Genomic DNA, 12,558 nt, shown 5'->3' on the forward strand with positions numbered 1-12,558 from the left:
TCATGAGCATGCACTGCATGGGAATTAGTTGGTTTCATAATATGGTGTGGGAGAAAGTGACTTTTATAAAAGTCTTCTCATGCCTTTCCCATTACCACTTCTAAAGCTTTAAAGCTGTCAGCTCTTCTCCCACTTTTGCTGGTACCACTGGAAACTCCCCAGGGAAGGGACCAGACGTACCTATCTGGAACTTCACCTGCCAAGCTGAGAGAAATCACTTTCAAAGTGAAAGAACAAGTGTTGGGGGGTCATTTATACGCTACCACTGGAATCTTGAAGACAAACAAAGCAGAGTTCCACAATGCGTGTGAAACCAGACCCTGAGATGTAGTTGTACTTTCAGAAGGGTGAGGAAAAAACTCTTCCTGCTACAGGAGAACAGAAGGTTTCTCATTGAATGGTCTATAGCAAACACCTCTGGACACTGAGAATGCGACGGAACAACAAAAGAATAAGGGGCAAAACAGCAATGTCTGTTCTTGTTTCTGCTAAGATCAGGGCAGACAAGACTGTGCTGCAGATAGATTTTACTGTCACTCAGAAACTGCTGATCCTTAAGAACAAATTATACCCTCTCTGCTGTCACCTTCAGTGAAGGAATAAATGCTAGTTGCTCTGGTTAACAAATCTAGTTTACAGCATTAGCACAGAACCATACCTCATCTTATTACAGATTTACAAAACCTTTTTATTCACACAAATGCGTATTTAAGCAGCTCTGTCTTATCAGGACCTGGTACTAGTAATGAAGTAGAATAACACTGGTCTCAAAGCCAGCCAGCTTGAAACTGCTGCACAGTGTGCAGGCCTACAACATGTGAACACTGTGCAAAAGTACTCAGGAGAGCGACGGGGCCTTTGGCCTTACCAGAGATGGCTCCCAGAGCTCATGCTCAATTCAGCACTTAAATACTAAAAAAACAATTTGCAGTTATTCTCTCAGAGCTGTGGCAAGGTGTATTGACAGAATGCATATAAAACTGATTTCACCAGGAAAAAAAAGGAGGGAATTAACATTTGTGCTATCAAATACAACCAACTTCTCCTGTGTAATATCACAGTTGTGTCTTAAGTTCCTATGCATCTCCATACCGCAGCGAGTACAGCAGGGCATTATGACTGCGGTGCGGGGTTGCTTTCTCTAAATACAATTGTAACTGTCCTCCCAATTACCATCTCATTTGCTAGTTGAAGCTTCAGTTTCACAGAACGTTTGGCTGGAAAGAACCTCAAACGTCATTTACCTTCTGCTTTAAGTCAGAATCAGCTCTAGTTTATCTAATTCCCGACTGAGGCTTGCTTACAGTGATAAGGGATTCCAAGACGTCAATAGGCAATATATCCCTCAGCTAAAGAGTTTTTTAAATTAGAGTGGTTTCCTTGACTGTTACCTTAAATCTTCTTCATTGTAGCAAAGCTTTTTTTCCTTTTCAAAGTCCACTGTGAAAGAGGGACTTCTTTTTCCTAGTTTGCATCAACCATTTACGCATTTCAAGACCACTACTTCTTTTCTGTTGTCATCTCTGAAGAATTCTCCTGAAGGGTCACGTTTTTGAGACTGAAGATCATTTATAGTATGCTCCTCCCATCTCTTTTCAGTTGGCCCACATCATTTTTGAACCCCAAAGACCATGCCATTGTGTCAGAAGCCATAATATTCTCAACCCATGCGACCTTTTCTACCTCTCTGCAATCCATAGGACCACGTGTGAAAGGAAATTAATTTAGCTTGATCTAGTAAGCACTTACTTGACAAATCTATGGGGCTGCTACTCATTTTCTAGTTTCCTACTACACTGTTAGAATTATTTAAACATTTCAGTAATTTTCTGTGAGGTTTAACTCACTGACCTACAAGTCCTCAGCCCCTCCCCATTTCCATTTTGAAAGGAGGCATTAAATTTGCCTTTCTCGTCTTCTCGGAACTCATTCACCTCCCACAGTCTGCCAAGGACCCTTTTTAACCACTCTGCAGCACACGTCTGGCTGAAGCAAAGAATCCAGAGATTACTTTTGCCACATCAAACTGACCTGAAAAGACCTCAGCTCTCTAAGTCCTAAGTTGTTCTTTCTTTATTTCAGACTTAGCTCATATCTGTCTTATTAACATCAGCTGCACTTATCTTTGAAAGACAGAATCCTGAAAAGACTTATAAAAACATATTTGATGAAGTGTATGTGACTATTTTCAAAAACAGTACAAAAATATTCAAGTACTAGTCATTTCACTGGCTGAATGTAATGGACGTAGCAGTATCAGGCAGCTCTAAGTGGGACTCCAATTTAGCAGTATTTTGTGATTTACACCAGAACATCTTATCATCACTGAGGGATTTCAAATGACAAATATCTCAATAGTCTTTCAATAAATTAATTCTAATAAATAAAACAATGTCACACACAGACAGAAAAAACCTGCAGACTTAAATCCCTATGTTTGGCTCACGTTAAACAAAAGACAGCATCATCTGCATGTGATTTCTGAATGCACTCCATGCTTTTATTTTTCACTTATGCATCCTAGTTTTTTAGTATATCATCTTTACTGTGAGCCGGGAGAGATGGACCTTAGAATGTTTTCTGTAACAAAGTTGAAATGTCATCAATACTGGCAACAGAACAGCAGCACGAGAAAAGCCCAGCTTTCTGGAAGCGAGAAGGTCTTACTGTACAACCACTGAAATCTCAGAAGACTCTTTTTCCTGCCCTGTAATAAGCATATCTCTTATCTGTGCAAAAATATTATCCTACTACTAACATTGTACAGATAGTATTACTTTTCACACTAAAAACAAAACCCTTAAGCAGAAAAGCCAGCAATCAACAACTTTTTTTTCCTTCAAGAAAGCAAGGCATGAATGTTACTGCTGTTTTGCTTAGAAGCTCATCTTCTGACTTACCCAGGGTGAGAGATTTGTGTGTGGAACAAAAAATGATAGCCACTGTGTCCGCTGGTGTGAAACCAGAGTTACTCCTAGGAAAAAAAAAGTTTTAATAACCTCTATTAGAAAAAAAAACTCTTAAAACATCATTGATCAAATGCATTACTTTGAGGATCCATATGCATATTCACATCCCTTTGATCAGCGCTAGTGACAGAAATAATACACAAATGAATGGTAGTGTTTATTTATTTTTAAGCAGAGTTGTTTCTCAGTTGTGGCAAACTCCAACGAATATACCCTCTTGTGAAGGGGAAGAGTTCTAAACACACAGTATATAGGACACAACTTAATTCCAGCAGGGGCTACTTCTGCAAACGTGCTATAGCAGTGGCCAGCTCACCTCTGTAAAAAAAGAGAAAACTACCTATGATTTCTTTTCCTAGTCTGTAATGACAATAAAACACCCAATTTAGATAGTTTATCGATTCCATGCTATAAACATTGCTTAGAATACATAGTTTTCTTCCACTTCAGAGAAAAACTGTATCTAAGGGTTTAGGCATTGGAAGTAATGTCAGGAAGGGTGAAAAAAAATGACACACAGAGGTGTATGACTGGATCACACCCTTCAGTCCAAATCTGGAATCCTTTTCTGAGATTCTAAATATTTATCATAGTGTCCAAGCCGGTTACAATTTAAAACATTTTAGATTTTACAGTTGGGACAGGTTTTTTCCCCAGCTCAGATGCAGCCATTTAAAAGTTATTTAAAATTGCCTTCCAAGGTCAGAGTATGACCTTGTCACAGAAAAATTTTCTCGTGGCACTAAAAAAAAAGTATAAGTAGCTGTAAGACATGGCACTCTCCTTTATGATTCTCCCTTACAGATGTTGTGTCATTTATATAAAGCATATGTCTGCTGTCTGCTGTATTATGGCCCTTTGCATTCAGCAGTGTGCTGCTGAGGACAATGCTCCAGAAAGCACCAATCAGAGGACAATAGTGGCCATTCTAACTAGCTCAAGTGATGCCTTTGGATCACTAAGCCTCTCAATAACACCATTCTGACTGTTCTATTTTTTGAGAAGTGGATGTACAACTTTTCCTCCTAGTCGATATTTAAAATGAAAAGAAATGTATCTCTACCAAACGTTAGTTCAGGACAACTGCCTGTTAAGAATCACCATATAAATGTAACACGTTTGACAAGTACAAAGAAGATGGGACTGCCAGCCCAGCAAATGTGTCTTGAGATGTAAAAAGTCAAACTGAGTTCTCTCTCTCATATGTCATCAGCATGTCTGTAGGGCAAATTATACCTTCAGTGACATCTGTGCAAATCCATTTTTTTTTTCAGTGGATGAGACATAGCAGTGATTGATTGAGATTTAACAACTCTGTAATTAACACACAAGAAAGGACAGAATTCAGGTCCTGTTCCCTTAGCTTACGAAATCCTAACAGAGAAAACGCAGTAAGGACAAGATGAGATACCAAAATGAGGTCACCCCTATCCAGAAACCCGCTCTTTAGACATTTTTGTATCGCTCAAAACAAGAGCATCACACAAAGATATTCAAGTGCTCTGTTTCAGGATGCTCCATTACCTTGTAGAGAAGAGGAAAGTCAAAAACATGAAGCTCATCTGAACAGAAAATACTGAAAGAGAAACAAGTTGAAATTAGACTTGCATCACAGCAGTAAATATCCCTAAAATCCCTGTGAGTGCTGCGTACCTGCCTTCTGTACCTACACAAGAGATCAGAAGCCAGGCTGGACCAAGTCAATCCAGAGAAACCCAATGACAGACAACCCTTAAAGCTGCTGATTAGGACAATCACCGCTGGAAGAACACACATCACCACACGTGAGAAAGCTAGCGCTAGTACTCTGGCTGCACAGGTTCTTCCTGAGGTAACTTCTGGATCAAGTGTTTATTGAAACAATGAATGGCAGAAGCTCACTGTTGCACGCTGCTCATCTGTTCTCACTAGTTTTGCTTATTGGGTCAACAACGTAACGTTTCTCGGATGTGCTCTGGTTGCCAAGTATTTAAATGAAGTCCCGTTCTATTTAACAGAAGAAAGTACAGTGTGTAAGCACAACTGCAATAAAATATTCGCACACACTGGATATATTACTCTCCTGATGAATGATAATAATTAACAGAAGATAATTATACACATTTAATTCCCTGTGAGACAAAGGCTAATTCCTGAACTGGGCAGTGTACACCAGACAAAGCAGCTGTTCATTCAAGCTCAGTCAACTCTGCAAGCGTGGCTGTGTCTTGCACATACTGAGGGGAGATCTCCTCTCTGCCAGCTCACACGATACCTGCAGGGGTTCTGGGCCATGCAGAGCCCACACTCGATCTGTGGTGATGTTGGGAATGAGTTCAGGAAAGCAGGCGGCTCCCCAGCTGTGCCACGAGTAGCTGCTGGGGCTGCAGAGACCAGCTCTGTGCCGGAGGGCAGGAACTCCCTGCTGAGCTGGAGGAGAAGCCCTATGACCTACGCAGACCTTTCCGGGCCCTGTGTGCACCACGGAGGGAGGGCTTTTACTTTCAGCAGAATCTAGGGTGAGTTCTCTCCCTTTTCCTTGCAAAACTTGAGTGCAATAAGGCTGACGTGCCCGAGGGTACTGCAAGCCAAGACGATGCATCTGACTGTGACCTGAGTTTATAACTGAGCAACGTGGCAGGGATATTAGCTATTATCAGTGACATTTTCCTTCTCTTACATACATTTCCTAGGATATATAAATGTCACCTCAGCATGCACTTAATACTTCCTTCATGAACTACAGAATCAATCCATTGTTCCTGAACTACAGTTTTTCTGCAACTTAAGTACATTAATTTAATATGCACAGAAAAAAATCCCTTAATAGATATAATTCTGTAAAGCAATATGCAAGCACTGCTACCAATTATCCCTCGTGCATGTTTTGCTGTGGCTAGAATATTAACATAAAAACTACATGAAAACATTAATCAGCAGAATAATAAACGTGGTTTCATCTCAAAATCTTCGTGCTAGTTTCCCACTGTGGTATATAACACAACACAGGCACCCAGCCAACACACCCAATGAAGGTACAGAAACTTTTGTCTACAATACAACATGCATATCTTCATCTCCACAATTCCTTACTGTTCAGTTTTATAAATATTTTAGGAAAAAAAACAGACATCATCTCAGCAGTTTCGAGGCTTACGTTAATATTTGTATGAAGAAACTCCCATTATGCACACTGGAAATTAAAAGTATATGTGACAATTTCTAACGCATAGCACTACAGGCCGTGCATGTAATCACACACGGCACAATGCCAAGCACACTCCACAAAAAGAAATTTTAAGTCAGGCAATGGAAGCAACCACTTTACAGCAACTGTTCCAGAAAGAACACACCTTCTTATCTGAAAGGCAACTTGTTTCAAAGTGGTCATCACAGTAACTAAATTACTTAATTCTCAGTTTCTCTGTATGTTAAGGCGGAGATGGAGATTTCTATGCCCTTCTCTTTCCCCTGACAACTCCGCTCTTATTTAAGCTTGTTGGTCCTTCTCAGGTGCCTGGGCAAATGATTATTCACTCCGTTCTGAAAAAGCTCATTAGAACGGCTTCCTTCATTGGTTTCAGAATAAAGCGTTTACACAGTAAAAATTATAGTTTCATGTGATATTTTACATACACACACGGTTTCACAACCCCCCAAAACTGCCACAATTAGAACACGTAACACAGAATGAAAACTGACCCTCAAAGGACAGGGCAAATTTCCCAGTAACTTCAATGACAGTTGAATTTCTACAGGATACATTATTTTTATTAGACAGAAACGTGCACGTACACACATCTGAGGAAGGTAATGCACTGATTTCTTAAAATTTAACAGTTTTAGGGAACTTCAGATGTTATTTATGCTGTAATATGCTGCAGTTACTTTGCCTCTAAGCAAACTGAAACTGCCTCTGCACAGTCTGAAATGAGACAGGAATTACCTACTGGGAGAAGAGACAGTGCCTGTATACCACTGCCCTTCCCTGGGAGGTAGTGATCTGCAAGTGTATTTTTAACTGATGGCAAAGATACCAGCAGTCTATTCTCATGTGTGCATTACTTAAGGCTGAATGAATAGAGTGCTTCTAAAACAAACTCTGTACCAAATGTGTTCATCCACAGGAATGTATTAACACCTTCAAACTCCCAGCTAGTTTTTAGGTTTGTACAACAGTAAGGAACTATTTAAAAGTTATAACAACATTTCTGAGTAACAGCTCAAATGCAAATATTTCCTTTTTTGTTTGGAATACTTCTGTGCAAACATGGCTGTTAAATAACCAAGCAGCCAAAATCTGAACAGTCATGAACGCCTGGAAAGTGAAATCACACCCCTTTAGAAAGGAAGGATCACCAAGCAACGTCAGGGACACCTAAATAGCAGGGTTCACCTCTCAAAATGCTTACTCGATCTCCTAAAAGCATCCAGTGCCCGAGAAGTCAAGTAAGCTATTTAGTTTACCGGGTACACTGAAAGCACAAGCTCTAAACCCATGCCAGTATTCCCTCAGCCCCACTCCCTCCAGTACGCCTAAGTTCACTGCACACAAGAATTGCTGATGAATTACGTGTTTTAAGATTATACTTACTTATAAAAACTATTATAATCAAGCTGAACTTATCAAGGTCAATATTTGGATTGGCAAAAGTATCACAGAACGTAGTGTAGATGATCATCAGGAGCACACAGCTGCTGATAGTGCCAAATGGAGGCTTCCTCCTTTCAAGCCAGTCCTTGATGTATCTTCGGACAATCTGAAACACAGAAATCAACAGGTTGCCTCTTTTCAAAGATGCAGGGAGCCAACTTGGGCATCACAAAGTGAATCTGACAGCAGAAAGACACAAAGAGAAGAGAGTAATTTGGATGACGGCCACAGTGGATTTCAAAGCTTCCCTGCCACACAACTCTTCTTCTGGGGAATTTAACATTTGTACTGCAACTTCCACTGGGCGTCCATAATGAGAGTATATTTTCAAGTACATTCAAATCCATCCTTAATCATGCCAAATGTTCTTTGCTAGCTGTCACTGAGACATGCCCATTAAGCCTCCCCAAAGTTTATCTCCTCTGCTGATACTAATGGATGTATGTAATTATCACAGTCCCCTTTGCATCAACAGACAATTCCAAGTGCAACTTTGGGAATCTTAAAAATCTGACATCTTCAGGAATTTTAGGACAGTAGATAATCGAAAGTGATCCATGGAACATTTTAATATTTAAATAGCCAGCGATGCACCAGAAGTTTTTAATTAAATTATAACTCAAGCTTGAAAAGCAAAAGTGCATGTGTTGTGGGAGTTTAAATAATTCAAACTCTGAATATCTAGAGTTTCTGTAAATCCAAAGACAAATGCCATTTGCACGCTTTCAGAATACCAGAATTAACACATGAAAACAAGCAAACCTGCTGTACTTTGCCTAACTTTTGCACTTTCAGGAAATTAAATCTGAAGTTATTTCTTACGGTATTTTTTTCCCTCTTTTACAAACACCTATAAATTTTAAAGTAAATTCTACTTTCAAATTATGCCAAATACTACAGAACAGTGCATCACCAGATACGATACATCTATTTCAGCCTTGCCTGGGGAGTTGCTTTTATTTTTTCTCCTCATTTTATATGGTTTGACAAAACTTTTTAAAGCTTTTCTCATACAGCTGTGATTTGTGTTAATTTTTAAGTGATCACATTATCTTGCCTAATTTTTCTTGAGGCTCTTGATATCCTCTGTTACCTTATTCTTTCAGAAATAGTAGCATGAGACCCAAAAACAATTATACCAGAACACTTCCTTCCCATAGTAATACCATTAATAATTATCACCATTGCCAGTTAAATAAAACGGAATATTTTAGAGGTATTTGAGATTTCATCACCAGTGCTACCACAGGATGTTTTTGCACACCAACTGCCAAAGCCACTGGATTGACCTCATAGATGTCGGCTTCCTCACTGCCATCCCTGTCTGTTTGCAGATGTCTCAAAGAGGGAAGTCCTCTAAGTTGCTACCCCAGTAACCAAAGAAAATAGACCTGATAAACTACACGGCAGACCATCTGCTACCAACTCTGCATGTGATGTGGAGTTAGAGGGCATCTGAGGAGTGGCTGAGGTCCCCTGGTTTGTTTAGCCGGAGGGCAGCCTGCAGCCCCTTACAGGGAGCGGTAGGGGCAGCGCTGAGCTCTGCTCTCTGGTGACAGCAACAGGGCTGGAGGAAATGGAATGGAGCTGTGTTGGGGGCGGTTGCATTGGGTATTAGGAAAAGGTTCTCCAACACAAGGTGGCCAGCACTAAAATAGCGTCCCCAGGGTAGTGGTCACAGCCCCAGGCTGACAGAGCTCAAGTAGCATTTGAACAGTATGGTTTGAATCTTGGGTGGTTCCTTGTGGATCCAGGAGTTGGACTCAATGTTTTGCGTGGGTCCCTTCCAACAGAGGATGTTCCATCATTCCATAGGGCTCACAAAAAGCTAAGCGAGCTGAAGACCAGTGCTCACCTCACAGTACTTCTAAGCTTCCTGCTGCTGAAGAACAACAGATTTATATGAAACCATGAAAGGAAATGTTCAGCACTCCAGTGAAAACATTCAACATTAACCTTCCACACTTGCCAGATGTTCAAGAGAGAACACAACTCAGCCATACAGCCTGTAACACCATGGAAAGCATAGCAGTGACAACAGAGTAGCAAAGTCCTAAGCTGCTACAAGTCAGGAGTTGCTCAAATGCAACTACCATGGGCACTGAAACAAAGGAAAGAAACTGCTTACCTTCAGAAAGCCTCAGATGCACAGGGCTCTCCAGAGAGATGCCCTTGCCTCCACTGCCAACCCTTAAAGGAGATCTGGGAAAGGGTGGATCCTGGCTCCACCCCTTCCATCACTCAGGTACACTGCATGCACCTGAGCTCCCCTGGGTTGGCCCTGCCTTCCCACCAGGTGCTCAATCACTGCTTCAGGCCATGACTTGCATTTGTGCTACATAGCCAAACTTCTAAAAGAACGTTCAGTGGAGCCCAATGAGGCACTGAACACACTGCCACACTGACAGAGTGGGCCAATGCAGCTGTCAGCAGTTTAGTGCGCAGTATGACAGAGATCAAATGGGAAGCCAGGTTAGCTTAAACTGAGCAGATCTGAGACTTTGTAAGCAAAAAGCAAAGATCTTTGCCAGTAGAGTTACTGTTTTCTAAGTTAAAAAAAATGCCCTAATATCCCCTAAATTGAGGCTACACTGGGGAAAAGGAAAAGCTATTGACAAAGAAAAGACCACTCATTCATGGCTCATGCTAAAAGTAATGTGATGCTGAAACAGGAAAGTCACAGTTAATAATGCCACAGTGCAATTTAGAGTATGTGTATATACAAGGTATCATTATAACATGTGTGGCAATACTGACTTCATACACGTATTCAATACACACTGATGCATAAGGGAAAACATTTCAAAGCTGAAAGAAGTGTTTAACTGAAATCTTCAATCAGCTGATACCTTCTTTAGATATCCATCTCTACTGAGTCTGCAATTACTGTGAATAAGCATGCACAAATGTCAGCACAGCTTTCTACTGCATCTAATATTAAAAAAAAATAGAAATAACAGAAGATGTAATCAGGCCATGTAGAACTAAACTGTGGCTTTAGAAATTCAGCTCAAGTCTGTGTCACACAAAATATGTATTGTAAAGCCACAGATGAGTACATCCTCTGTAACACAGAATCTGATACATTTTGATCTTCTCACAAGGTTCCAAAATATGTAAAATTTCAGAGCTCAATTCAGCCTATAATCACTGATTCCAAGTAATCCAAATTCTTAAATAATTTCAGAGAGCAAAAAAAGATTTTTCACAAGGAAGATCATATCAGCTGATTCATTTTGACTGACAAACAATCTGTTACTTATTCATGCCCTGCAGAGTTGTTTCAGGACTAGGATGCTTTGAGAGCCTTTTAATTCTTACCCCAATTTTATAACATTCCAGTGTTTAAAAAACAAAAACAAACAAACAAACAAAAACCCCACAAAACCACAGCTTGCCAAGTTCTGTAGTGAAATAATGATAAATCCCACAAATACAATAGGGTCAACACATACAAGAGGTATACAGAATTAGGCAGGGAACCTGCTGGTTCTGTGGCGGTGGCAGACTCTGACAGCAAACCTAATAGAGGTTGAAAAGCCACAAGCAGCACAGACCAAAATGATTAAATAAAGAATCCACTAGGCAAAATCAGAGCCCAAACAGGGACATTAAGCTTCATTTATCTGCGAATACAGAGGGCTAACACAGTGATTTCTGTGTTATGCGCTGAACCAAAGATGCCAGACTCCAGCACTGTACTGATGTGCTGCTGCTTTGTCGATTAAGTCCAGTCTGTTATTTTGAAGTACACACCAGTGCAAAGGAGGCACAAGCACCAGAGAGACAAGCAGTTGCAAAGACGTCCAAATTGATATTTCTGTGAACAGATGAACTCGCAGCCTGGAGCAGAAAGGTGAAGAACTGACATCCAAAATAGATGCACTGGACCGGCACACCGATGCAAAAAAGAGCAAAAAGGACAATGCTCTTTAGACGCAATAATTCCACAGACCCCAGTGAAAGGGAATTCCTAACATTAAAAAAATACAGTTAGAAACAACAGTACTAAAGTAGGGGAAAAAAGGCAAAGATGTAAAAAGAATCAGTGTGAAACTTAAAAGCAGTTAAAAGCACACTTTACATGAGGAAATGTCGCAGGATGTTACCTCATCACAGAGAATCCATGCACAATTTTTTAAGGCACAAAGGCCCTGCAACCCCTATCCCTGCCGAGACTGCTGCAGAATTACATCCACAAGGAGAGCTTGTGGCCTCTGGGCCCGTGGCAGCAATCCCATTAAGCACAAGGAACTGCAAGGATTTTCATGCAGATTCAAATGCCAGCCTCCAAGTGCAGGGAGTTCCTGGCGGCTGACCTATGGGTGGCACATAAAAGAAGGAGGCTCAAACTGGCTTAGTGGAGAAAAGCGAGGAGAAATAAAAATTTGTATAAGATGATGTTTTATAACTAAACTGCGTGATGAGAGATGCTGAATAAAAGGAAGAAAAGTTGGATGGTAACTGAAAAAAAAACGTGTCCATCAGGCAGCTACCACCAAATGCAGAGGACCTGGCAATCTCCAAAGGCATCAGCTCAAACTCACTTCAAATAACAGTTCCAGGCTCAAACTTCCCTCTAGGCCAGAACTGAACTTTTATCAACAACGGAATGTAATTACACATCAATTAACAGTATTGAGCCCATTTCAAATTAGTTCTTCTACCAGAATAGTAGAAACGGAATAGTTTCCTCCAGACTGCTCAGCATCCTGCTGTAACCTTCTTGTTGACACAACAGTCTTCCTAAGCAAATGGGCTGTTTATCTTCTTAATTCACTTAGCGTGCCCTGTGCAAAGAAACACGACCTGCTCTTCCAGGAAAGCAGGTAAATACTGCTCATCTGTTATAAGATCATACGTGAAAATAGCAGGAGATGCATTATAGAAAAACAATTATCTTATTATACCTTCCTAACAGTCAAACTGTATACCCAGAGAAATCCATCAGTAAAA

The 12,558-nt window shown here is 40.5% G+C and overlaps 1 protein-coding gene across 5 annotated transcripts in view; it reads right to left on the bottom strand.

Annotated features, from left to right (window-relative positions):
• Window positions 1-12,558, bottom strand: part of SLC10A7 (solute carrier family 10 member 7) — a 151,577-nt gene that overhangs the window by 20,287 nt on the left and 118,732 nt on the right. For all 5 annotated transcript variants that reach the window (XM_015276181.4, XM_015276179.4, NM_001031131.2 and 2 more), the window contains 3 exons: window positions 7,543-7,708; window positions 4,494-4,545; window positions 2,901-2,974 (listed from right to left, as the gene is read on the bottom strand). In XM_015276181.4, coding sequence (XP_015131667.1) covers window positions 2,901-2,974; window positions 4,494-4,545; window positions 7,543-7,708 — 292 coding nt within the window. The remainder of the gene's footprint in view (window positions 1-2,900; window positions 2,975-4,493; window positions 4,546-7,542; window positions 7,709-12,558) is intronic.

Source organism: Gallus gallus, chromosome 4, assembly GCF_016699485.2.
Source record: "Gallus gallus isolate bGalGal1 chromosome 4, bGalGal1.mat.broiler.GRCg7b, whole genome shotgun sequence".
Classification (NCBI taxonomy): domain Eukaryota; kingdom Metazoa; phylum Chordata; class Aves; order Galliformes; family Phasianidae; genus Gallus; species Gallus gallus.